Below are 27,252 nucleotides of genomic sequence, written 5' to 3'. Positions count from 1 at the left end.
CTTTCAAGGACAGAGGCTCAGAGCGGCCTACAATCTACTTTCCCTTCCTCCCCCACAACAGACACCCTGTGAGATGGGTGGGGCTGAGAGGGCTCTCCCAGTAGCTGCCCTTTCAAGGGCAGAGGCTCAGAGCGGCCTACAATCTCCTTTCCCTTCCTCCCCCACAACAGACACCCTGTGAGGTGGGTGGGGCTGGAGAGGGCTCTCCCAGCAGCTGCCGTGTCAAGGACAGAGGCTCAGAGCAGCCTACAATCTCCTTTCCCTTCCTCCCCCACAACAGACACCCTCTGAGGGAGGTGGGGCTGAGAGGGCTCTCACTGCAGCTGCCCTGTCAAGGACAGAGGCTTAGAGCGGTCTACAATCTTTGTTCCCTTCCTCCCCCACAACCGACAGCCTGTGAAGGGGGCGGGGCTGAGAGAGCTCTGGTACAAGCTGCCCTTTCAAGGACAACTCTTGTGAGAGCTCTGGCTGACCCAAGGCCATTCCAGCAGATGCAAGTGGAGGAGTGGGGAATCAAACCCGGCTCTCCCAGATAAGAGTCTGCGCACTTAACCACTACACCAAACTGGCGGCTGCTGCTGCTACCGGAGTCTCGCTCTTTTCGGCTGAACCCTACAAAACGGTGCAGTCTGTTTCCTAAACCTCTGTCTGCCATCCTTGCGATGGGATTTTACCCACAATGCCTTGATCAGCCTGACTCCTGGTCTCCAGAACAGTGAAAAGAGTCCTGAAAGGTAGCCGAGGCCTCGGAGGGAGGGAAAAGGGGTCAGTGGAGTCAAGACAAAGCGGGTTTCAGGCTCGGGCTCTGCTTTCAGCCGCATGTCCGGGATGACCTGTCCGACGGATTGGAACGGCAGCTCCGCTTGCAAATTAGATTCGGGGGACCCTGCTGGAGTGACCGTGAACCTCCAAGTCAACAACGTTCTCGTAGAGAGGAGAGTCCTGAATGTCTTCGGAGCCATCAAAGGCTTTGAGGAGCCAGGTAAGCCCCGTGCTGCTTCGGCTGCGGAAGAGCTCGTGTGAGAGGCGGTGCTGCGGTCACATGACCGAACAGCTGGAAAACACCAGATATCTCCCTTGTATAATGAAAGGAAAGGTCCCCCGTGCAAGCAGCAGTCGTTTCCAACTCTGGGGTGACGTTGCTTTCACAACGTTTTAACGGCAGACTTTTTACTGGGTGGTTTGCCATCGCCTTCCCCAGTCATCTATGCTTTCCCCCCCAGCAAGCTGGGGACTCCTTTGACCAACCTCGGAAGGATGGAAGGCTGAGTCAACCTTGGGCCGGCTACCTGAATCCAGCTTTCTCTGGGATCGAACTTGTCGTGAGCAGAGAGCAGATCACAGTACTGCAGTACTGCTGCTTTACCGCTCTGCGCCACGGGGCTGCTAAAGAAATAAGGAAAGGAAAGGTCCCCTGTGCAAGCACCAGTCGTTTCCAACTCTGGGGTGACGTTCCTTTCACGTTTTCACGGCAGACTTTTTACGGGGTGGTATGCCATTGCCTTCCCCAGTGTTTTGCACTTCCCCCCCCCCCTCACCAAGCAAGCTGGGTCCTCATTTGAACGACCTCGGAAGGATGGAAGGCTGAGTCAACCTTGGGCCGGCTACCTGAATCCAGCTTTCGCTGGGATCGAACTCAGGTCGTGAGCAGAGGGCTCCGACTGCAGTGCTGCAGCTTTACCGCTGCATAATGAAAACAATGTGCTTAATACCTTCAGCACATAAATAATACACAAAACACTAGTATTACGTATGCGCACTCACTGCATCCCGTGTCTCGGTCTGAATGATGTTTATATCCCTGACACCGCCTTTTCTCGTTTTTGTTTTAATGGTTTTAACTGTTCAATTTTGAACTGTTTTATTTTGTCGTAATCCGCCCTGAGCCCATCTTGCGAAAGGGCAGACTAAATTCACAAAATAAATAAATAGAAGAAGATGGAAGAGATTGGATTTATATCCCGCCCTCCACTCCGAAGAGTCTCAGAGCGGCTCACAATCTCCTTTTCCTTCCTCCCCCACAACAGACACCCTGGGAGGTAGATGAAGATATTGGATTTATATCCCCCCCCTCCACTCCGAAGAGTCTCAGAGCGGCTCACAATCTCCTTTACCTTCCTCCCCCACAACAGACACCCTGTGAGGTAGATGAAGATATTGGATTTATATCCCGCCCTCCACTCTGAAGAGTCTCAGAGCGGCTCACAATCTCCTTTACCTTCCTCCCCCACAACAGACACCCTGTGAGGTAGATGAAGATATTGGATGTATATCCCGCCCTCCACTCCGAAGAGTCTCAGAGCGGCTCACAATCTCCTTTACCTTCCTCCCCCACAACAGACACCCTGTGAGGTAGATGAAGATATTGGATGTATATCCCGCCCTCCACTCCGAAGAGTCTCAGAGCGGCTCACAATCTCCTTTCCCTTCCTCCCCCCCAACAGAGACACCCTGTGAGGTAGATGAAGATATTGCATGTATATCCCGCCCTCCACTCCGAAGAGTCTCAGAGCGGCTCACAATCTCCTTTACCTTCCTCCCCCCCAACAGACACCCTGTGAGGTGGATGAAGATATTGGATTTATATCCCGCCCTCCACTCCGAAGAGTCTCACAGTGGCTCACAATCTCCTTTCCCTTCCTCCCCCCCAACAGACACCCTGTGAGGTAGATGAAGATATTGGATTTATATCCCGCCCTCCACTCCGAAGAGTCTCAGAGTGGCTCACAATCTCCTTTCCCTTCCTCCCACACAACAGACACCCTGTGAGGTAGATGAAGATATTGGATTTATATCCCGCCCTCCACTCCGAAGAGTCTCAGAGCGGCTCACAATCTCCTTTACCTTCCTCCCCCACAACAGACACCCTGTGAGGTAGATGAAGATATTGGATTTATATCCCGCCCTCCACTCCGAAGAGTCTCAGAGCGGCTCACAATCTCCTTTACCTTCCTCCCCCACAACAGACACCCTGTGAGGTAGATGAAGATATTGGATTTATATCCCGCCCTCCACTCCGAAGAGTCTCACAGTGGCTCACAATCTCCTTTCCCTTCCTCCCCCCCAACAGACACCCTGTGAGGTAGATGAAGATATTGGATTTATATCCCGCCCTCCACTCCGAAGAGTCTCAGAGTGGCTCACAATCTCCTTTCCCTTCCTCCCACACAACAGACACCCTGTGAGGTAGATGAAGATATTGGATTTATATCCCGCCCTCCACTCCGAAGAGTCTCAGAGCGGCTCACAATCTCCTTTACCTTCCTCCCCCACAACAGACACCCTGTGAGGTAGATGAAGATATTGGATTTATATCCCGCCCTCCACTCCGAAGAGTCTCAGAGCGGCTCACAATCTCCTTTACCTTCCTCCCCCACAACAGACACCCTGTGAGGTAGATGAAGATATTGGATTTATATCCCGCCCTCCATTCCGAAGAGTCTCAGAGCGGCTCACAATCTCCTTTACCTTCCTCCCCCACAACAGACACCCTGTGAGGTAGATAAAGATATTGGATTTATATCCCACCCTCCACTCCGAAGAGTCTCAGAGCGGCTCACAATCTCCTTTCCCTTCCTCCTCCACAACAGACACCCTGTGAGGTAGATGAAGATATTGGATTTATATCCCGCCCTCCACTCCGAAGAGTCTCAGAGCGGCTCACAATCTCCTTTCCCTTCCCCGCCCAACAGAAACCCTGTGAGGTAGATGAAGATACTGGATTTATATCCCGCCCTCCCCTCCGAAGAGTCTCAGAGCGGCTCACAATCTCCTTTCCCTTCCTCCCCCACAACAGACACCCTTTGAGGTAGATGAAGATATTGGATTTATATCCCGCCCTCCATTCCGAAGTCTCAGAGCGGCTCACAATCTCCTTTACCTTCCTCCCCCACAACAGACACCCTGTGAGGTAGATGAAGATATTGGATTTATATCCCGCCCTCCATTCCGAAGAGTCTCAGAGCGGCTCACAATCTCCTTTACCTTCCTCCCCCACAACAGACACCCTGTGAGGTAGATGAAGATATTGGATTTATATCCCGCCCTCCACTCCGAAGAGTCTCAGAGCGGCTCACAATCTCCTTTCCCTTCCTCCTCCACAACAGACACCCTGTGAGGTGGATGAAGATATTGGATTTATATCCCGCCCTCCCCTCCGAAGAGTCTCAGAGCGGCTCACAATCTCCTTTCCCTTCCTCCCCCACAACAGACACCCTGTGAGGTAGATGAAGATATTGGATTTATATCCCGCCCTCCACTCCGAAGAGTCTCAGAGGGGCTCACAATCTCCTTTCCCTCCCTTCCCCACAACAGACACCCTGTGAGGTAGATGAAGATATTGGATTTATATCCCGCCCTCCACCCCGAAGAGTCTCAGAGCGGCTCACAATCTCCTTTCCCTTCGTCCCCCACAATAGACACCCTGTGAGGTAGATGAATATATTGGATTTATAGCCCGCCCTCCACTCCGAAGAGTCTCAGAGGGGCTCACCATCTCCTTTCCCTTCGTCCCCCACAACAGACACCCTGTGAGGTAGATGAATATATTGGATTTATAGCCTGCCCTCCACTCCGAAGAGTCTCAGAGCGGCTCACAATCTCCTTTCCCTCCCTTCCCCACAACAGACACCCTGTGAGGTGGGTGGGGCTGGAGAGGGCTCTCACAGCAGATGCCCTTTCAAGGACAACCTCTGCCAAAGCTATGGCTGACCCAAGGCCATTCCAGCAGGTGCAAGTGGAGGAGTGGGGAATCAAGCCCGGTTCTCCCAGATAAGAGTCCGCACACTTAACCACTACACCAAACTGGCTCTCCAAATAAAGAAGAAAAATTCAAAATGTTGTAATGCGCACTCTGTTGCCAATAAATACAATAACCAGAATAACATCAACCGAACCGCCAATGTCCATTACAGTTCCAGGCTTCCGAGGAATATGTAAAGACTTGCGCAACACTCAAAAGGTGATGTAAATATATTCTCCCAACTGTGCATAAAGTATGTTCTCAGTGGGATTTCGATTGTTATATTTCCCGTTTCGACTAGTATCTTTGTCAAGAGATGCACATACGAATAACTTAGGCCTTTACTCTGAGGCTTTCTAAACCGTATGTCAGCTTCAAAAGTATTTATTTTAGTATTTCTTATCTCTGGAGCCTTACAGCCTCTGCAATATTCACGAGTCAGTGGTACATCCTTCCTGCTGGGTCAGTAGCTCTTGGTGGTTTGGTTTATGTTGTTCTGAATATTGTAGTTATTGGCAACTGTGTGTGTGTGTGACATTGTGAATTTTTCTCATAAGTAATACTAGTGTTTTGTGTATTATGAACATATGAAGCTGCCTTCTACTGAACCAGACCCTCGGTCCATCAAAGTCAGTCTTGTCTACTCAGACTGGCAGCGGCTCTCCAGGGTCTCAAGCTGAGGATTTTCACACCGATTTGCCTGGACCCTTTTTAGTTGGAGATGCCGGGGATTGAACCTGGGACCTTCTGCTTACCAAGCAGATGCTCTGCCACTGAGCCACCCTCCCTTTCCCTGAATATCATTATTTATGTGTTGGAAATACCAAGTACATTGTTTTCATTGTACAAGGGAGATAGTTGGTGTTTCCTGGTGGTTTAGTCTTTTTCTCCATCCCTGTTTTTTCATTGCGGTCACCTGACCGGGCATAGAGCTGAAGCTGGGGTTACAAGCTTTTGGGCTCATTCTCAAATGAATTAGGCCTCCGTGACTTATCAGTCAGCATGTCTTTGCTTCCCTTCTTGCTACGTTCTCGAGGGTGCTTTCTGCGCAAAAGAGTGGGCAAAGCCGAATCTGAATGTGATGCAGCACAGCTCAACGCACAAGGGAAAGAATGAGCATGTGATGTGCTGTCAAGTTATTTCAGTGACCTTATGAATTCATGACCCTCAGAATGTCCTATCGTTAACAGCTCAGGTCTTGCTAACCCAAGCTGGTGGCTTCCTTGGCTGAGTCTGTCCGTCTTCTGCTGGGTTGTCCTCTTTCCTCGCCGCCTCCAGCTTTCCCTAGCATGGTCTTTTTCAGAGATTTCGTCTTCTCATGATGTGACCAGAGCACAATAGGGAAACAGTACTTCTAGGCGTTTTCCAGGCTACTTTAGGGCTGTAAGCTAAGAGAAGAACCCAAGAGAAGCCCTGTTGGATCAGGCCAATGGCCCATCCAGTCCAACACTCTGTGTCACATAAGAACATAAGAGAAGCCCTGCTAGATCAGGCCAGTGGCCCCTCCAGTCCAACACTCTGTGTCACATAAGAACATAAGAGAAGCCCTGTTGGATCAGGCCAATGGCCCATCCAGTCCAACACTCTGTGTCACACGGTGGCCAAAAAACCCCAAGTGCCACCAGGGGGTTCACCAGTGGGGCCAGGACACTAGAAGCCCTCCCACTTTGTCCCCCAAGCACCCATAATACAGAGCATCTCTGCCCCAGACAGAGAGTTCCAACGATAAAAAAAAAAGTAAAAGTAGTCCCCTGTGCAAGCACCAGTCGTTTCCAACTCTGGGGTGACGTTGCTTTCACGTTAGACTTTTTACGGGGTGGTTTGCCATTGCCTTCCCCAGTCATCTACACTTCCCTCCTAGCGGGCTGGCTATTCATTTTACTGACCTCAGAAGGATGGAAGGCTGAGTCAACCTGGAGCCAGCTACCTGAACCAGCTTCTGCTGGGATCGAACTCAGGTTGTGAGCAGAGGGCTCCTACTGCAGCTTTACCACTGCACCACGGGACTCTTCCAACGATAAGCTGTGGCTAATAGCCCCTGATGGACCTCCGCTCCATGTGCTTATCCAGTCCCCTCTTGAAGCTGCCTAAGCTTGTAGCCGCTTCCACCTCCTTTTCCAAACATAGTGGCAGCTGAGGTCCAACATGAGTTGGCTTTTCAAAATCCATTGGCTCGCGCCAAGAAGAAAGAATACAGCCCATCTTCAGAGGGCAGGATGCCGTCTAAAGTGAAGTGGGAAATGTTGGTGGCCCAAGCCATGGCTTTTGCGGGAGGGGAGGGGGAATTGCTGGTATTGTGTGATGTGGAAATGGGCCCCAACACATCAGTTGGAGGTGTTGGGGTCATGTTAACATTCCAGGGTAGACCCCAAAGCTGTGGCACTGGCCATATGTGAAGCTTCCGCTGAACATACGGAGGGTGGGGAGTGTATGTGCATGGAGCACTAATTGTGCCGTGAGCCCTGGATCTTAAGAAGAGACTGGATTTCTACCCCACCCTTCTCTGAGTGGCTTAAAATCCAGTTTGGCGTAGTGGTGAAGTGCGCGGACTCTTATCTGGGAGAGCCGGGTTTGATTCCCCACTCCTCCACTTGCAGCTGCTGGAGTGGCCTTGGGTCAGCCAGAGCTCTCGTAGGAGTTGTCCTTGAAAGGGCAGCTTGTATCAGAGCTCTCTCAGCCCTACCCACCTCACAGGGTGTCTGTTGTGGGGGAAGGAGATAAAGGAGATTGTAAGCTGCTCTGAGACTCTGATTCAGAGAGAAGTACGAGTTATAAATCTCAGTCTTCTGTCCTTCCTCTCCCCACAGCAGACAACTTGTGAGCGGTGTTCCCTCTAAGCCGAGTTGGCGTGAGCTAGCTCACAGGTTTTTAGCCTCCAGCTCGCACCGTTTTGTCTCAGCTCAGGAAGGATGGCCCCAGAGCACACTAATTTCTGCAGGAGCTCACAACTTTATTGCCAGTCGCTCACAAAGTAGAATTTCTGCTCACAAGACTCCACAGCTCAGAGGGAACATTGCTTGTGAGGCGGGCGGGGTTGGGAGAGCTCTGAGAGAATTGTGACTGGCCCGAGGTCACCCGGCAGCTGCATGTAGAGAAGTGGGGAATCAAACCCTTTCTCCAGATTAGAGTCTGCCGCCGTTCACCACCGCACCGAACTTGGCCGTCTTCGGAATCTCTCCACAATGCCTGGCTTGCACATTTGACCAAATTGTCCTTTTGCGCCGCAGATCGATATGTCGTGGTTGGAGCCCAGCGTGATTCCTGGGGCCCTGGAGCCGTCAAGTCCGGGGTGGGCACTGCCATTTTACTGGAGCTCGCCCGGGCAGTCTCGCAGCTAGTGAAGAACGGTAAGGGTCTTTTCCCCACCCACCCCGGGTTGCCGCGATGAGGTGCTGGATTCTCCTGTACCCGCAAATGATGATTCATCTGCCCTCTTCCGCTTTTCAGACGGCTACAAACCCCGGCGAGGCATTGTGTTCGCCAGCTGGAGTGCCGGTGACTTTGGAGCGGTTGGTGCCACGGAATGGCTGGAGGCAAGTAGGAACTGGCGGCGGGAGAAGGGGGGTCTTCTTCCAGCAGGACTGGTGTCAGTGTGATTGGAGGCGGGGCAGCTGCTGGGACCGGGTCTCCTGGTGATGCTGAGGGGTTCCCAGGTCTGACTCCGGAAGTATTTGGAGACTTTGGGGGCGGAGCCAGGAGCAAGGTTGCGACTGTCAGACGATGGAACCTCAAATCAACCAGACATGATTGGATACAAAGTAGTGGAGAGCCAGTTTGGTGTGGTGAAGTGTGTGGACTCTTATCTGGGAGAACCAGGTTTGATTCCCCCCTCCTCCACTTGCACCTGCTGGCATGGCCTTGGGTCAGCCATAGCTCTGGCAGAGGTTGTCCTTGAAAGGGCAGCTGCTGTGAGAGCCCTCTCAGCCCCACCCACCTCACACGGTGTCTGTTGTGGGGGAGGGAGGGAAAGGAGATTGTGAGCCGCTCTGAGACTCTTCAGAGCGGAGAGCGGGATATAAATCCAATATCTTCATCTACCTCACCCGGTGTCTGTTGTGGGGGAGGAAGGGAAAGGAGATTGTGAGCTGCTCTGAGACTCTTCGGAGTGGAGGGCGGGATATAAATCCAATATCTTCATCTACCTCACAGGGTGTCTGTTGAGGAGGAGGAAGGGAAATGAGATTGTGAGCCGCTCTGAGACTCTTTGGAGTGGAGGGCGGGATATAAATCCAATATCTTCATCTACCTCATAGGGTGTCTGTTGTGGGGGAGGAAGGGAAAGGAGATTGTGAGCCGCTCTGAGACTCTTCGGAGTGGAGGGCGGGATATAAATCCAATATCTTCATCTACCTCACAGGGTGTCTGTTGTGGGGGAGGAAGGGAAAGGAGATTGTGAGCCGCTCTGAGACTCTTCGGAGTGGAGGGCGGGATATAAATCCAATATCTTCATCTACCTCATAGGGTGTCTGTTGTGGGGGAGGAAGGGAAAGGAGATTGTGAGCCGCTCTGAGACCCTTCGGAGTGGAGGGCGGGATATAAATCCAATATCTTCTTCTTCTTAAGGTTTTATTTGATAGTTCATAGTTTCTGAGCATGGCGAGATTGGAACTGAGACATTCTCCCGGGTGAGGAGTCATTTTAACCGATAGTACATCAGAGGTATTCGAAACAAAACTACGCTCCCGAGCATTCTTAGTATGAAGTGTTGCTTTTCACGCAGCTCCTCCCGCTTATCTCTTTGTGGTTCTTGATCTCACAGGCATGGCCAGGCTGCCGTCCCCAGAGGCATCTTCTCTTCAAAGGGGGATTGCCTTTGTTAGTTCTCGGGACAGGAATTCACGCCACTGTTAGTTGTCAAGACGTGGAACTTCAAACAGAGACGGATCATAATGTTGCAAAATGAATCCATTTATTCGAGAACCAGCAGTCTAGCAAAGTAGCAAGTTGAGTTTGATAACAGTCTTGCCCTTTTGTGCATTTCAGAAAGGGGAAACAATACAGCATTCTCACGCCCTTGGAGACAGTCGGCGCTTCCCATACTTCCTTAGCTCTCTCCCAGGAAGCTACCCACTAGTTACCTTGAATATGCTAACTTCAGAGGCCCAGATGGCTTTTAGGCCTAGTGTGAAATTCTTCTCCTTGCAGTTAGGAATTGCCTTGGGGGAAAATGCATGTTGCTTTTTCTCACGGTTAGTAGAAGCAGGGAACACAGCATAGCAGAATGCAATATGGGGTTAGTCATGTCAAGTAGCCGTCAGAACTGGCAGAACTTCAAATAAGGCCCAAGACTTAGTTGCAAAGCATAGGCATTTATTGAGAACTACGGAGCTGAAGGTACAGGATAACACTGATAACGAAAGTTAGCAAGGGATACACTTTATGCGATTCTGTTGACAACAATAAAGCCGTCTTTCACACGGTCGAAGACAACAGTCTGTTTCTCAGGGATTCTTATCAAGTAGGGAGGATGGAGTCCTGCTGAGAAAGTGCAGGCGGCTCGGCTTCAAAGGCCGTCTGCAGATGTTGACCCTGGGCTATCTGTCACCCTTCAGTGATCACAGCTTGTTTGAAATGCACAGAACTACACAAGATAAATGCGGGTTAGTGACTAAGGCAAAGTTGCATGAGTTAGTGTTAGCTTTCAATATGGAGTCGCTCAGGTCAACAGCATACAGGAAAGTTACAATTTCTGACAGTAGCTACACTCTACCCGTTACAGTATTATAGCTAAGTTACACATCTGACATTAGTAAATACTATGTCTCTACTTTGATATGCAAGGCTGCTTCTCTTGGTTAGTAATACAGGCTAGAAAATGGAGTCAGTTAAGCTAAGCATTTCATCACATTCAGTTTAAGCTGGGCATTTTAATACAGTAGTTTTCCAGAGTCTGACGGTGACGAGCACGATTGAACTCCAAAGGGAGCTCTGGCCAGCCCATTCCTTTTAAATGCTTTCCTAGTCCACAGGGGTGGGGAACAGTGGCTCTCCAGATGGTTTTTTTTTTTTTGTCCTACAACTCCCATCAGCCCCAGCCAGCATGGCCAATGGCTGGGGCTGATGGGAGTTGTAGGCAAAAAACATCTGGAGGCCACTGTTCCCCACCCCTGTTCTAGTGGAATTAATGGAGGACGGGGGGGCACCTCCTTTTGGAGCTCATAGAATTGGACCCCCTGGTCCAATAGGGTTGCTTTTTCTCAGATGCTATGCTGAAAATTCAGTGCCTCTACCTCAAAAAAAATAGCACCCCAAGCCCCTGTCACGACTCAGGGGGGTAATACCAATTGTTGCCACCACTCTGGATTAAGGGTTCCCCTTGAGAAGGCCCAGAATTCCCTCCCAAGCCCTTCAGGCCTCTTGTAGCTTAGGCCACAGAATAGGCGTGAGGACCAGGCAGAGTGAACAACAGGGAAAAAATGGTTTCTTTAAAAGATCAGTCAGTGCAATATAACAAACAAGGTGCATTAAACAGTAAAAGGGGTGAAGGGAAAACAAATGCCCTGACGCGCTTCTCTATACAGTCCCTACTCTAATACCAACACTTTACCCCCTTGGGTAAGGGAGCTTTCCCCTACTGCAAGCTCTCCAGGCTGCAGCCTGCCTCCAGCACAGCCTTCCAGGAAAAGAACACCCCCTGCCTGGACTTGGCCCTTTTATGTTCTCTTCCCAGGCCCCACCCCTTTCAGGGCCTGTTTCCCTCCAAAACCTTGCCACCCAATCAAAGGGACAGAAGGGATCCTGGGAAATGTAGGCTGAGTCCGAGGCAGGCTTCCCTGGAGCCTGTAGGGCCTCACTAGGCCCAGGATCATGACAGCCCCAGATACCTGCGGGTTGATTCTCCATTATGCCTTATGGGGAGCAGTCTCCATAGGGCATAATGGAGTGCTCAGCAGACATTTCCTTCTCCCCCTCCCTTTGCTTTCTGATAACTAGGGGAATCCCCTGCCCCCCTTCCCCCCATTTGGGAATTGGCAACCCTAGCACTGGGGCCCGATGCTGCCGGACTCTCACCCGCACACCTCCTCCGGCCTCGGTTTACACGCTGTTCATCACCCGTGTGCTTGGAAGCACTCTGCCACTCGTGTTTTCAGCTGCACGCTGAGCGAAAGCGTGAGGTGTGCAGAGGTGATCCTGCAGCACTTCCAGATCCGTGCGCCAACCAGCCAGTGTTGGTGGGGGGGAAGGTCGCCACAGGCAGTTGAGCATGGGCGGTGGGAGGGGCCTACAAGGGTGAGAAGGTGGGAGGTGGAAGTGTATGAAGCTGGTGGGGCGGATGGGGGACCTCGGCGACGTCTGCGCTCCAAACCCAGAACCCGCTTTGTGCCAGGCTTTGCTCATTCACTGTATCATTAACCATTGCTACTAACCATAATCAGATATGTAGGGGGGAATCCTGACTAACCCGAAATGGGGCCAACTAGGAGGGAGGAGGGAAGAGTAGAGAGCCGTTTCCCAGGACTATCAAAGGCTGCCAAGAGTCTTTGAAGCCACCCGTAGGTGCCAGCTTGGTGTAGTGGTTAAGTGTGCGGACTCTTATCTGGGAGAACCGGGTTTGATTCCCCACTCCTCCACTTGCACCTGCTGGAATGGCCTTGGGTCAGCCATAGCTCTGGGAGAGGTTGTCCTTGAAAGGGCAGCTGCTGTGAGAGCCCTCTCAGCCCCATCTACCTCACAGGGTGTCTGTTGTGGGGGAGGAAGGGAAAGGAGATTGTGGGCCGCTCTGAGGCTCTTCGGAGTGGAGGGCGGGATATAAATCCACTATCTTCATCTACCTCACAGGGTGTCTGTTGTGGGGGAGGAAGGGAAAGGAGATTGTGAGCCGCTCTGAGACTCTTCGGAGTGGAGGGTGGGATATAAATCCACTATCTTCATCTACCTCACGGGGTGTCTGTTGTGGGGGAGGAAGGGAAAGGAGATTGTGGGCCGCTCTGAGGCTCTTCGGAGTGGAGGGCGGGATATAAATCCAATATCTTCTTCTCAACTCCTCTCTGGAGGCTCCAAGGCCAGCGCCTCTGGGCAATGTAACCACCAACGGAAGAGATAAGGGAGAAGGGCTGGGAATGTCTCATATGCAAAAGCAGCCTTTTGTTTTGGGAACTGTGGGGTAGATGTGAATGCTTTGAAGTAGGGGATAAATAGCTATATATTGAAACCCTCGCTATCAGTTCCAATTTACCTGCCTGCTTGGAGTAACTCTGAAGTATCCAATAAATGCAACTTTGTTTTAAACTACCAAGTCTGCGTTCTTGTGAGCTTCAATGAACCCACGCCTGACACTTTGTCTCAGAGCCTTGCGGTACGCCAATAGCAGCTGCTAATCGCTCCCGTGTTCTCTCTCCTGTCTTAGGGCTACGCTGCCACTCTGCACCTGAAAGCTTTTGCGTACATCAACTTGGATTCAGCAGTGGCAGGTAACGGCTCAGGAAATGGGATATCTTAAGATAGGACCCCAACCGAAAGGCAAAATGTAGTAGTCCGAGGGTCACCCCCTGGAATCTTCTAGGCCTCGAAAGACGCTTGGTCTGGTTGAACCCCTGGAAAGCTGCTGCCAGTCAGAGTAGACCAAACCGGCCCAGATAGCTGCTTTGTCCTGTCTTTTAACCGTTTTCGCACACAGCTTACCACGGGGTCACATTCCTGTACTCTCCGCAGCATCCGTCGGATTTCCCATTATCTGCCCCGAAGTTACAGGAAGTACCGCGGCTTTTGCGTAGCAAACGTAAACCGCTAAAGCCCAGTTTACGTTTGCTACGCAAAAGCCGCAGCACTTCCTGTAACTCCGGCGCAGATAATGGGGAACCCGACAGACGCTGCGGAGAGAACAGGAACGTAACCGCGTTGTAAGCTGTGTGCGAAAACGGTCAGTGTATAAAGCACCTTTGTGGGTCGTGCTAAGCTTTTGCTGGTCTCGATGAAGCTGAGATATGAGACACAGCAGCTTACTAAAACAGCCCCAGAGTGCGTTTAGGTCTGTTAAACTGTCCTTGGGTGTGAAATGGGAGCCTATCCCATGTGGGTTCAGGATACGTGACTGGCTGCCAAAGGCATGTAGCTGCCCATGGCGGATCATCTTTATAGAGAGAAGTTTGCTTCCTAGTTCATGCAAGATTTCACGAGCTGGATGAAGAAATAAATTAAGAAATTGCCAATGCCGGAACCTCTATAGCATTGGGAAAAGTCCAGAAAAGGGCAACTAGAATGATTAAAGGGTTGGAACACTTTCCCTGTGAAGAAAGGTTAAAACGCTTGGGGCTCTTTAGCTTGGAGAAACGTCAACTGCGGGGTGACATGAAAGAGGTTTACAAGATTATGCATGGGATGGAGAAAGTAGAGAAAGAAGTCCTTTTCTCCCTTTCTCACAATACAAGAACTCGTGGGCATTCAATGAAATTGCTGAGCAGTCGGGTTAAAACGGATAAAAGGAAGTACTTCTTCACCCAAAGGGTGATTGACATGCGGAATTCACTGCCACAGGAGGTGGCGGTCAGCTTCAAGAGGGGGTTAGATAAAAATATGGAGCCAGAGGTCCATCAGTGGCTATTAGCCACAGTGTGTAAATATATGTATATATATAATTTTTTTGGCCACTATGTGACACAGTGTTGGACTGCATGGGCCATTGGCCTGATCCAACATGGCTTCTCTTACGTTCTCTGGAACTGATGTTTCTTCTCCACTGCCTCTTACCAGGTTTTGGTGACTTCAGGTTCTCTGCCAGCCCCATGCTGAAACAGCTCCTCAAGGAAGCAGTCACTAACGTGAGTAGTGTTTTCCCTTGGCGCAGGCTCCTGGTTCTAATCCAACCGTGAACAGAGCTTGTCGGGAGTATTACAGAAAGGGCCACTTTTCGTATTTGCATGTTGGCAGCGTAGGGGTGTTAAACATGTCAGCCTAGAATCTGTGAGGCCTACCCCAGAAAAACGATCAACGATATATATGAACACTTCTAATAGATGTTGGAAATGTTACAAGGCAGTTGGGTCTTTTACCATAAGGCAGTGTGAAAAAGCAAAGAGTTATTGGATCCAAATTCATAGTTTGTGGCAAAAAAAATACTGAAAATAAACATCAAACATCTACCGGAGTTATACGTATTGAACGTATATCAAACCTCTATGCTGAAATTGTAAGCTAGATTTTTTAGTACATGCAACCATAGCTGCAAGAATTGTCTATGCAAGATGTTGGAAATCTCCAGAGATACCCTAAGAGAGAAGAATTTGTTCAAAAGCTATTTGAAACCGCAGAAATGGACTTTTTAATCAGTTAAATTGAAAGAAGGAAACATGAGAATATAAAGAAACCTGGCAATCCCTATATGTATGGCTGAAAGAGATAAAATGAAATTTAGTAGGTAAAAATGGTGTAGAGCCAATATAAATGAAACAGGTCAAGGGAAATATGAGATGAGAATACAAATGATGTCATTCATTGTAAAGAACAGGTTTTAAACCTTACTCTCCAGTTTTATTGTTTGTTTAGTTAGCTTAGTCTTTGTTCAGTTTGTGTATTGTAGATATGTCTTATTTTCTGTTCTAATATGTATGTTGGAAAAATAAAAATCCTTTGACAGCTAGAATCTGTGGGTCCTGGGCTCTGAAATCCACTCCTGCTTGTTGGGTGACCTTGGGCCGGTCACATGCTCCCAGGCTAACCTGCCTCAGAGGGTAGTTGGGAGGACAAAATAGAAGAGAGAACAATGTAAGCTATTTTGGGACCCTGTTGCAGGGGGGGCATATGTGACTCATACATCTACAAAATGAGTGTGTATTGCTTTCCGAGGACATTCTGTGGCTTGCGCAGTTTTGCCTTTGGTGCCACGTTAAACAGGGCTTGCTTTGTACCAGGAGCTCCTTTGCATATTAGGCCACACACCCCTGATGTAGCCAATTCTCCAAGAGCTTACAGGGCTCTTAGTACAGGGTCCAGAGCTAAAATTCTAGCAGGGGCTCCTTTGCATATTAGGCCACACGCCCCTGGTGTAGCCAATTCTCCAAGAGCTTACAGGGCTCTTAGTACAGGGTCCAGAGCTAAAATTCTAGCAGGGACTCCTTTGCATATTAGGCCACACACCCCTGGTGTAGCCAATTCTCCAAGAGCTTACAGGGCTCTTAGTACAGGGTCCAGAGCTAAAATTCTAGCAGGGGCTCCTTTGTATATTAGGCCACACGCCCCTGGTGTAGCCAATTCTCCAAGAGCTTACAGGGCTCTTAGTACAGAGTCCAGAGCTAAAATTCTAGCAGGGGCTCCTTTGCATATTAGGCCACACGCCCCTGGTGTAGCCAATTCTCCAAGAGCTTACAGGGCTCTTAGTACAGGGTCCAGAGCTAAAATTCTAGCAGGGGCTCCTTTGCATATTAGGCCACACGCCCCTGGTGTAGCCAATTCTCCAAGAGCTTACAGGGCTCTTAGTACAGGGTCCAGAGCTAAAATTCTAGCAGGGGCTCCTTTGCATATTAGGCCACACACCCCTGGTGTAGCCAATTCTCCAAGAGCTTACAGGGCTCTTAGTAAAGGGTCCAGAGCTAAAATTCTAGCAGGGGCTCCTTTGCATATTAGGCCACACGCCCCTGGTGTAGCCAATTCTCCACGAGCTTACAGGGCTCTTAGTACAGGGTCCAGAGCTAAAATTCTAGCAGGGGCTCCTTTGCATATTAGGCCACACACCCCTGGTGTAGCCAATTCTCCAAGAGCTTACAGGGCTCTTAGTAAAGGGTCCAGAGCTAAAATTCTAGCAGGGGCTCCTTTGCATATTAGGCCACACGCCCCTGGTGTAGCCAGTTCTCCAAGAGCTTACAGGGCTCTTCTTAGTGTAAGCTCCGGGAGGATTGGCTACGTGGGGGTGGGGGTGGCCTAATATGCAAAAGAGCTCCTGCTACAAAGTCAGCCCTGATGCTAATCGTTGCGCACATGAAGCCAAGAGCTCATTGCACACTCAAAGAGCAATGTGCAGCAGCCACTCGGCATTTGACATTTGCAAGCAGCGGGCTCAAGAGGTTGCAGTGTAGTTCTTTGAATCCAAAAGCCACAGGACTTAGCCCCTTTTTGGAACGGCGCTAGAAGCATTTGTGTGCTGCCCGAGCTAGGAGAGTCTCCGTAATCTTCTGAGCCCATTTGGTGACGTCCGTGTTTTATCCCTTCTCCTAGTTGAAGGAGCCGCGTCGTCTCAGTAACATGTTGCCCACTAAAGAGTAAGTATCGTGACTTCTCCGTTTGGAAGGACAGTGGTCTGTTGAGACACTTTTGCTTTTCTGCTTTTAGGAGAGGTTAATATTTATATCATGGCCTTATGTTTAGGGGGAAAGCTGCTCAGCTTGAGCTGAGTTGCTGAAGCAAAGCTTTTCTCTCTTTGCCCTTCTAGGCAATGTAAATGTACGATAATACATGAGAGTAGGGTTGGACCATTGCTGCATCTAGCCCAGTTTTGCCCACTCTAGCAGTGATGATCAAAAATCTTTGTTTTGAGACTCTCCCGATCCCACTAAAAGAGTCCTTTCCCTACAGATGCTGGGAGATTGACCCTGGAGATTGACCCCTGTATGCTAACTTGCAAATAACGACCACAGAGTTTCAAAAGCTAGAATGGCTGATTAGGTCTTTAAGGATTCCAAGGCCCTGCGTATGAAGTAGGAGCTCTGTCGCTAACCTTTATGCGTGCCCTCCTCAATATAGGGCTGCCAAGTTCCCGCCAAGGGCGGGGGATCTCCTAGATCCCTGCTCCCCAGAAACCCCTTGCTGCGTGGTGCCCGGAAGTGACGTATCACAGGAAACATCCGCTCTATGAATTTGCGGGAAACTATAATTTTACGGGGATACTCTAGCCATTTGGAGGGAACCATATAGTTTTCGCCTCCAGATTGCTAGAGGTTCCTGCACAAGACCATAGTTTCCATTTAGTTCCTAGACGTGTTCCCGTGTGACGTGCCTGGCATGATATGTCACTTCCGGGTGGTGTCGTCACACCATGCGCATGTGCGAATAAAAGTCCCCCGCCAGCAGCCATAGAGAAATTGGCAACCCTATGGTAGGGTAATGCTTCATGTATAAATTAGCAGGATTCTGTCGCTGCCTCTCTTGGGAAAGGATGGAGAACTAAATTGGCCTTGGAATCCTTAAAGACCTAATCAGCCATTCTAGCTTTTGAATCTCTGTGGTCGTTATTTGCAAGTTAGCATACACGACAGTGACCAGTAATGCTCCTTCTTCTCTCTTTCTGCATAAGAACCAGGGTGCTTAAACAGAACAGTGCTCCCAACTGCTTCTGGGAGAGCCCTCTCAGCCCCACCCGCCTCACAGGGTGTCTGTTGTGGGGGAGGAAGATAAAGGTGATTGTGAGCCTCTCTCTGTCCTTGAAAGGGCAGCTTCTGGGAGAGCTCTCTCAGCCGCACCCACCTCACAGGGTGTCTGTTGTGGGGGAGGAAGATAAAGGAGATTGTGAGCCACTCTGAGACTCTGTCCTAGAAAGGGCAGCTTCTGGGAGAGCTCTCTCAGCCGCACCCACCTCACAGAGTGTCTGTTGTGGCGGAGTAAGGTAAAGGAAATTGTGAGCCACTGTGACTGATTCAGGGAGAAGGGCGGGGTATAAATCTACGGTCATCTTCTTCATTATCAAGCTAGCCCTTAGCCTTCCAGGTCAGAGCTCTGAGTTAAACCTTGGGTATTTTTGGTGCGTGTGAATCTTTAAAATGTCAGGTATGGTAGTTGAAATGGTTTGGCAGTTGAAATATGGTTTTCTGCAGGGTCGCCTTTCGCATGGACAATGCTGCCTTTGCCTTCCTGGCGTATTCGGGAATCCCGTCTGTTTCGTTCAGCTTCACTAACGTAAGCACTTCCATTTTGCTCTTCGGCTCACCTGTAACCGCTTCCAGCCGGGATCAGAGCCTAACTACTCAACTCCCGGATGAGAACTTGCAAGCTAGGGCAGCTTGATTTTTTGTTTCCTTGGCCCAGGGGTTATCAGGTAATTGATAACGGATAACCACCCCCTTAAACTGTTGTTGAGAGGAATAGCTCTTTCGACCAAGACTCGCTTGTTAGGTAGGCGCAAGAAGTAGGTGCAGTAGTTCGGCTGCACCTCTGTGCCAGGTCACGCACACATAAAGCTGCCTTGTCAGACTATTGGTCCGTCGGTCAGTGTTGCCTGCTTAGACTGGCAGCAGCTCTGTCAAAGGCAGAGGTCTTTCCCACCACCACCAGTAGGTCCTAACTGGACATGCCAGGACATTGAACCTGAGACCTTAAGAACAGAAGTTGGGTCAGGCCAATGGCCCATCCAGTCCAACAATCTATGTCACATAAGAACATAAGGGAAGCCATGTTGGATCAGGCCATTGGCCGCTCCAGTCCAACACTCTGTGTCACATAAGAACAGAAGAGAAGCCATGTTGGATCAGGCCAATAGCCCCTCCAGTCCAACACTCTGGGTCACATAAGAACATAAGAGGAGCCATGTTGGATCAGGCCAATGGCCCATCCAGTCCGACACTCCGTGTCACATAAGAACATAAGAGAAGCCATGTTGGATCAGGCCAGTGGCCCATCCAGTCCAACACTCTGTGTCACATAAGAACATAAGAGAAGCCATGTTGGATCAGGCCAGTGGCCCATCCAGCCCAACACTCTGTGTCACATAAGAACATAAGAGAAGCCATGTTGGATCAGGCCAGTGGCCCATCCAGTCCGACACTCTGTGTCACATAAGAACATAAGAGAAGCCATGTTGGATCAGGTCAATGGCCCATCCAGTCCGACACTCTGTGTCACATAAGAACATAAGAGAAGCCATGTTGGATCAGGCCAATGGCCCATCCAGTCCGACACTCTGTGTCACATAAGAACATAAGAGAAGCCATGTTGGATCAGGCCAGTGGCCCATCCAGTCCAACACTCTGTGTCACATAAGAACATAAGAGAAGCCATGTTGGATCAGGCCAATGGCCCCTCCAGTCCAACACTCTGTGTCACATAAGAACATAAGAGAAGCCATGTTGGATCAGGCCAATGGCCCCTCCAGTCCAACACTCTGTGTCACATAAGAACATAAGAGAAGCCATGTTGGATCAGGCCAGTGGCCCATCCAGTCCAACACTCTGTGTCACATAAGAACATAAGAGAAGCCATGTTGGATCAGGCCAGTGGCCCCTCCAGTCCAACACTCTGTGTCACATAAGAACATAAGAGAAGCCATGTTGGATCAGGCCAGTGGCCCCTCCAGTCCAACACTCTGTGTCACATAAGAGAAGCCATGTTGGATCAGGCCAGTGGCCCATCCAGTCCAACACTCTGTGTCACATAAGAACATAAGAGAAGCCATGTTGGATCAGGCCAGTGGCCCATCCAGTCCAACACTCTGTGTCACATAAGAACATAAGAGAAGCCATGTTGGATCAGGCCAATGGCCCCTCCAGTCCAACACTCTGTGTCACATAAGAACATAAGAGAAGCCATGTTGGATCAGGCCAGTGGCCCCTCCAGTCCAACACTCTGTGTCACATAAGAACATAAGAGAAGCCCTGTTGGATCAGGCCAGTGGCCCATCCAGTCCAACACTCTGTGTCACATAAGAACATAAGAGAAGCCATGTTGGATCAGGCCAGTGGCCCATCCAGTCCAACACTCTGTGTCACATAAGAACATAAGAGAAGCCCTGTTGGATCAGGCCAGTGGCCCATCCAGTCCAACACTCTGTGTCACATAAGAACAGAAGAGAAGCCATGTTGGATCAGGCCAGTGGCCCATCCAGTCCAACACTCTGTGTCACATAAGAACAGAAGAGAAGCCCTGTTGGATCAGGCCAATGGCCCCTCCAGTCCAACACTCTGTGTCACATAAGAACAGAAGAGAAGCCCTGTTGGATCAGGCCAGTGGCCCATCCAGTCCAACACTCTGTGTCACATAAGAACATAAGAGAAGCCATGTTGGATCAGGCCAGTGGCCCCTCTAGTCCAACACTCTGTGTCACATAAGAACATAAGAGAAGCCATGTTGGATCAGGCCAGTGGCCCCTCCAGTCCAACACTCTGTGTCACATAAGAACATAAGAGAAGCCATGTTGGATCCAGCCAGTGGCCCATCCAGTCCAACACTCTGTGTCACATAAGAACATAAGAGAAGCCCTGTTGGATCAGGCCAGTGGCCCCTCCAGTCCAACACTCTGTGTCACATAAGAACAGAAGAGAAGCCATGTTGGATCAGGCCAGTGGCCCATCCAGTCCAACACTCTGTGTCACACAGTGGCCAAAGAAACCAGGTGCCATCAGGAGGCTTCTTTTATGTTCTTATTGGGGGAGAAGAGCTCGGCTATATAATCCAGCCTAAGGATGCGAGGTGGGTGGAAGTACAGGGACAGCACTGGTAATGCAGCTTCTCATTCCAGTTCCTTCAGATGCTCAGCAGGACAAAGTGTGCCAGTGGGGCATACTGGGTGCTAAGAGTGCAGCCTATGAACTAGAGCCATGGTGGGAAAAAGTGGAGAGGGAAGTGCATCGAAAGGGGTGGGGGGTGGGACTGGTTGGGTCAGAAGACCTGGCCACTTTGTGACTCAGCAGCTGCATGGTGACTGCTCAGTTTAATGTCGTCTGCGAGCCAGCCGCTAAAGATAGCAGCCACTGCGAGATCCGCCTTTTTCCATCTTAGGCAGGCACCACAGCTGGCTCCCTTCCTAGAGCACAGTGACTTAGCAACAGTGATTCATGCAACGGTCACCTCGAGACTAGACTACTGTAATGACCTCTGCGTGGGGCTGCCCGTGTCCCGAATCCCGAAGCTGCAGCTGGTGCAGAATGCGGCAGCCAGGCTGCTATTGAGTGTCTCTCTTCGGGACCATATACAGCCGGGGCTGTGGAGACTGCACTGACTGCCAGTAGTATTCCGGATTCGCTACAAAGTGCTGGTTATTACCTTTAAAGCCCTATATGGCCGAGGACCTGTCTACCTTAGGGACCGTCTCTCCCCATATATTCCCCAGAGGGTACTCAGATCTCGATCTCAAAATCTATTAGAAATCCCCGGGCCGAGGGAGGCGAGACTGAAGGCTACCAGAGAAAGAGCCTTCTCTATTGCGGCCCCCCACTGGTGGAACCAACTCCCAGGCGATGTTAGAACCTTGCGGGACCTTGCCCAATTCCGCAAGGCCTGCAAAACAGCATTATTTCGTATGGCCTTCAACCAAAGTACATAGATGCCCAACATCATGGCATGGAAATTAGCACCAAAACTGTTGTTTTAAAATTTGCATTAATAATTTTAAATTGTAAATTGTTTAATTTTAACTGATATTATTGTGATTGTTTTTATTGTTTTATTGTTGATATTCAATGTTGTTAGCCGCCCTGAGCCTGCTCCGGCGGGGAGGGCGGGATATACCCGTATTTTTCGCACCATAAGGCGCTCTGGAGGATAGGACGCACCTTCCTCCTGGGGGGCGATCCGCTGCCTCTGCCTCCGATCCGGCACTTCCCCCGCGCCTGCCTGCCTGGCTCCATCTTTTTCAGGCAAGCGCTGGGATCGCTCCACGTGGGCCCACCGCAAACCCAGCGCTTCGCAAGCACCGGCTGCGGAGGGGGCAGCGTGCTTCCTCCTTGCCTGTGTGCCTGGCTTCAGCTGTGATGCTTAAAGCAAGCACTGGGATCGCTCCCTCTGCCCTCCGATCCCAGCGCTTGCTTTAAACATCACAGCTGAAGCCAGGCACACAGGCAAGGAGGAAGCACCCGCCCCCTCCGCAAACCCAGCACTTCGCGAGCGCCGGCTGTGGAGAGGGCAGCGTGCTTCCTCCTTGCCTGTGTGCCTGCCTTCAGCTGTGATGTTTAAAGCAAGCGCTGGGATTGGAGGGCGGAGGGAGCGATCCCGGTGCTTGCTTTAAGCATCACAGCTGAAGCTAGGCACACAGGCAAGGAGGAAGCACGCTGCCCCCTGCGCAGCCGGCGCTTGCGAAGCGCTGGGTTTGCGGTGGGGCCACGTGGAGCGATCCCAGCGCTTGCCTGAAGAAGATGGAGCCAGGCAGGCAGGCGCGGGGGAAGCACCGGATCGGAGGCAGAGGCAGCGGATCGGCCCCCCCCGAAGGTACGTACCTTCAGACGATAAGACGCACACACTTTTCCCCCCACTTTTTTTGGGGGGGGGAGTGCGTCTTATGGTCCAAAAAATACGGTAAATACGAAAATTACTGTAATGCCCTCTACATGGGGCTGCCTCTGTGCCGAACCCGGAAGCTGCAGCTAGTGCAGAACGTGGCTGCCAGACTGTTGCTGGGGCTCCCAAAGCGGGAGCACATACAGCCGGGGCTGCGTGAACTGCACTGGCTGCCAGTTATATACCGGATTCGTTACAAAGTGCTGGTTATTACCTTTAAAGCCCTATATGGCCGAGGACCTGCCTACCTTAGGGACCGTCTCTCCCCGTATGAACCCCAGAGAGCACTGAGGTCAGCAGGGAAGAACCTGCTGACTATCCCCGGGCCAAAAGAGGTAAAACACCAGAGTACCCGTACCCGGGCTTTCTCTGCTATGGCTCCACAGCTGTGGAATCAGCTCCCAGAAGAAATGCGGGCCCTGCGGGACTTTGAACAGTTCCGCAGGGCCTGCAAGAACATTTTGTTCCGAATGGCCTTCACCAGCTGAGACTGCCAAACTGCTAAGCAAACTTGCCAGCGATCATAGTACCAAATACACTAATGTTCTTTTTTAGAATTTTTTTTTTAGAATTTTAACAGATTTTAATCAATTGTAGTTAAATGTTATGTATTGTATAATGTATTCATTAAGTTCTTGTTGTTAGCCGCCCTGAGCCGCTTTGGCGGGGAGGGTGGGATATAAATAAAACGTGACTTACTGACTGACTGAAAAAGTTAGCTAATGCTAACTCAGCTTAGAGAGAAACACTGGTCTCCACCTCTTTTTTTGGGGGGGGGGAGGCATTCCACAGCACTGGAGCGACGATGGAGAAGGCCCTGGTGGGGGGGAGCAGCTCGGGTCGATGCCAGGTGGGCTGCTCGAAGCGGTGGAGATAGCCAAAAGATGGAGGGTGGGATTTAAATACGAAAAATAAATAAAATAAAGCGGCGTTTCTTTCTAGGCGGGCGGCAGAGAGTATCCCCATCTCGGCACGACGGAGGATACTCCGGAGAAGTTGATTAGCTACCTCGGTTCAGGGGACCGTCTGGACACCACGGTCCGTGCTGCTGCCGAAATCGCCGGCCGCATGGCAGTCAGGATGACGCACGACCACGAATTGTACCTGGACTTCCAGAGCTACGACGACAAGCTGCTCAATTTTGCACGCAAGCTGATGTCGTACAGCCAGGATTTGCAGGTGAGCCACGAACAGTTGAGTTTGCTGGAAGGATTGGAGTAAAACAAGAGTCCGGCAGCGCTGCAAAGACTGTATTTAGGCCTTAGGAAGCCGCTGGGCGTTTGATTTGCTGTTAAAATGGAACATTGTGACAAAAGGAAAAGCTGTATAGAAGTAATTGTTAATACAGGTCTTGGCTTGCTGTTCCGTATTTTGAAACAAGCAATTTGATTTCAGTATTAACACAAAACACACTCGATGCCAGAATATAACAACAGTTGGCAGAATTATACTAGAAGCTTGATATTACGGCGACAGCCACAATGGATTGCCTGGGTAACTCTCCATTTCATTCTCCAGGTTGCCGTACAACAGGTAAAGCCTTGAGTTCAATGACTGAATATTCAGTATTTCCTTCAAATTTACAATCGCTGTGCAGAAAGCTGCAGTTGGAGCCTCAGAGATCAGCAGCCTTCCATTAGGGGCTACCCTTTCTGAGATCCAAAATGTCTCAATTATAATACCGAGATCAAATTGTTTGTTTCAAAATACAGAACAGCAAGCCAAGGCTTGCATTAACCGTTGCTACTTCTGTACAGTTTTTCCTTTTGTTACAATGCCACTTTTCTGTATAGCCGCATCGGGGGTTTTTTGTTGTTAAGATGAAACACGGCTGCCGTCCAGTCCCGAAAGAAATTAGCTGTGGATAGCCTGGAGCTAACTTTGCATTGAGCAAAGATGCCTTCTCTAGTTGATGTGATCTCCTTGGCTAGCTGAAACATTTATAGGAATTGGCTGTTCTACCCAGCCTTCTGTCTTTTAGGAACAAGTGGGATTTGAATCCAGGCAAGACAGAGGGGTAAGGCTGATTGGGAAGGTTGGATGCTCCAGAGGGACTGAACCCAATTCTCCCAGATGGAGTGATGTTGGCTTTTTTAGAGGAGGTGAAGAGCTTGGGGGAGGGTGCTCACGGATCTCGCCCGGCTGTTTGGAGGAGCAGGCTAGCGTGGTGGCGAGAAGTGCTGTGCGTCCATTGCATCCGATTCACCGGCTCTCTCATTAGACTCGGCTGATCTGGCCATGCTGACACGTGCCTCCGTAGCCTCATTCTTGCATCACTGCGACTCATCCTACGTGGGGCTGCCCTTGAAGACAGGCTGGAAACTTGGCGCCTTGTCCAGAACGCTGCAGCCGTGCTTCTTTCGGGAGCCAGCAAGCAGGAACTTGTGCGGTCCGTTTTGAAACAGCTATGTTGGCTGCCAGTCTGTTTCCAGGTTCACTTGAAGGAGCTGGTGATGACATTCAAAGCATCTCACGAGCTTGGGGCCCTTAGATACAAAGGACCATCGTCTGCCCTGTGTCGCCTGTGCAGCAACCACAGTTGTCAAGCGGCCATCTTTTGGCTATCTCCACCGCTTCGGGCAGCCCATCTGGCATCGACCAGAGCCGCTCCCCCGCCCAGGGCCTTCTCCATTGTGGCTCCAGTGCTGCAGAATGCCCCCCCCCCCCAAAAAAAAGAGGTGGAGACCAGTGTTTCCCTCTAAGCTGGAGTTAGCATTAGCTAACTCAAAGATTTTTAGCCTCCAGCTCACACATTTTTGTCTTAACTCAGGAAGGATGACCCTAGAGCAGGGGTGGCCAAACTGTGCCTCGGGAGCCACATGTGACTCTTTCGTATATATTGTATGGCTCCTGAAGAAGATGATATTGGATTTATATCCCGCCCTCCACTCCGAAGAGTCTCAGAGCGGCTCACAATCTCCTTTCCCTTCCTCCCCCACAACAGACACCCTGTGAGGTAGATGAAGATATTGGATTTATATCCCGCCCTCCACTCGAAGAGTCTCAGAGCGGCTCACAATCTCCTTTCCCTTCCTCCCCCACAACAGACACCCTGTGAGGTAGATGAAGATATTGGATTTATATCCCGCCCTCCACTCCGAAGAGTCTCAGAGCGGCTCACAATCTCCTTTCCCTTCCTCCCCCACAACAGACACCCTGTGAGGTAGATGAAGATATTGGATTTATATCCCGCCCTCCACTCCGAAGAGTCTCAGAGCGGCTCACAATCTCCTTTCCCTTCCTCCCCCGCATCAGACACCCTGTGAGGTAGATGAAGATATTGGATTTATATCCCGCCCTCCACTCCGAAGAGTCTCAGAGCGGCTCACAATCTCCTTTCCCTTCCTCCCCCGCAACAGACACCCTGTGAGGTAGATGAAGATATTGGATTTATGTCCCGCCCTCCACTCCGAAGAGTCTCAGAGCGGCTCACAATCTCCTTTCCCTTCCTCCCCCGCAACAGACACCCTGTGAGGTAGATGAAGATATTGGATTTATATCCCGCCCTCCACTCCAAAGACTCTCAGAACGGCTCACAATCTCCTTTACCTTCCTCCCCCACAACAGACACCCTGTGAGGTAGATGAAGATATTGGATTTATGTCCCGCCCTCCACTCCGAAGAGTCTCAGAGCGGCTCACAATCTCCTTTACCTTCCTCCCCCGCAACAGACACCCTGTGAGGTAGATGAAGATATTGGATTTATGTCCCGCCCTCCACTCCGAAGAGTCTCAGAGCGGCTCACAATCTCCTTTCCCTTCCTCCTCCCCCACATCAGACACCCTGTGAGGTAGATGAAGATATTGGATTTATATCCCGCCCTCTAATCCGAAGAGTCTCAGAGCGGCTCACAATCTCCTTTATCTTCCTCCCCACAATTGACACCCCATGAGGTGGGTGGGGCTGAGAGAGCTCTTACAGCAGCTGCCCTTTCAAGCACAACCTTTATGAGAGCTATGGCTGACCCAAAGCCATTCCAGCAGCTGCAAGTGGAGGAGTGGGGAATCAAACCCGGTTCTCCCAGATAAGAGTCCGCACACTTCACCACTACACCGATCTGGCTCTCGCTGAAGCCCCCACTGCCCCACTGGCTGGCTTGGAAAAGGCGTTTGTCTCTTCAAATCACTTCTCCAAGCCAAGCCAGCTGGCAGCTTGGAGAAGGCATTTAGAGTTAAAGTTTCTTTCTTCCACCTCTCTCTCCCTCCTCCCACCCCATCTATTTGCCTTCCTTCCTTGTCTCCCAGCTTTCAAATATCTGATGTTCATGTCTTGTGGCTCTCAGACATCTGACATTTATTCTGTGAGGCTCTTACGTTAAGCAAGTTTGGCCACCCCTGCCCCAGAGCAAACGAATTGACGCAGGAGCTCACCACTTTCATGCC

At 50.5% G+C, this 27,252-nt stretch overlaps 1 protein-coding gene across 1 annotated transcript in view; it reads left to right on the top strand.

Annotated features, from left to right (window-relative positions):
• Positions 1–27,252, top strand: part of TFRC (transferrin receptor) — a 49,159-nt gene that overhangs the window by 12,230 nt on the left and 9,677 nt on the right. The window contains exons 9-16 of the mRNA XM_060242842.1: positions 816–982; positions 7,969–8,088; positions 8,189–8,274; positions 13,089–13,152; positions 14,432–14,499; positions 16,889–16,932; positions 18,481–18,562; positions 23,813–24,049. Coding sequence (XP_060098825.1) covers positions 816–982; positions 7,969–8,088; positions 8,189–8,274; positions 13,089–13,152; positions 14,432–14,499; positions 16,889–16,932; positions 18,481–18,562; positions 23,813–24,049 — 868 coding nt within the window. The remainder of the gene's footprint in view (positions 1–815; positions 983–7,968; positions 8,089–8,188; positions 8,275–13,088; positions 13,153–14,431; positions 14,500–16,888; positions 16,933–18,480; positions 18,563–23,812; positions 24,050–27,252) is intronic.

The sequence above is a fragment of the Heteronotia binoei genome, chromosome 6 (genome assembly GCF_032191835.1).
Source record: "Heteronotia binoei isolate CCM8104 ecotype False Entrance Well chromosome 6, APGP_CSIRO_Hbin_v1, whole genome shotgun sequence".
Lineage (NCBI taxonomy): Eukaryota > Metazoa > Chordata > Lepidosauria > Squamata > Gekkonidae > Heteronotia > Heteronotia binoei.
Note: the sequence above shows the minus strand (reverse complement) of the source record. Positions and strands in the feature narration are given on the sequence as shown.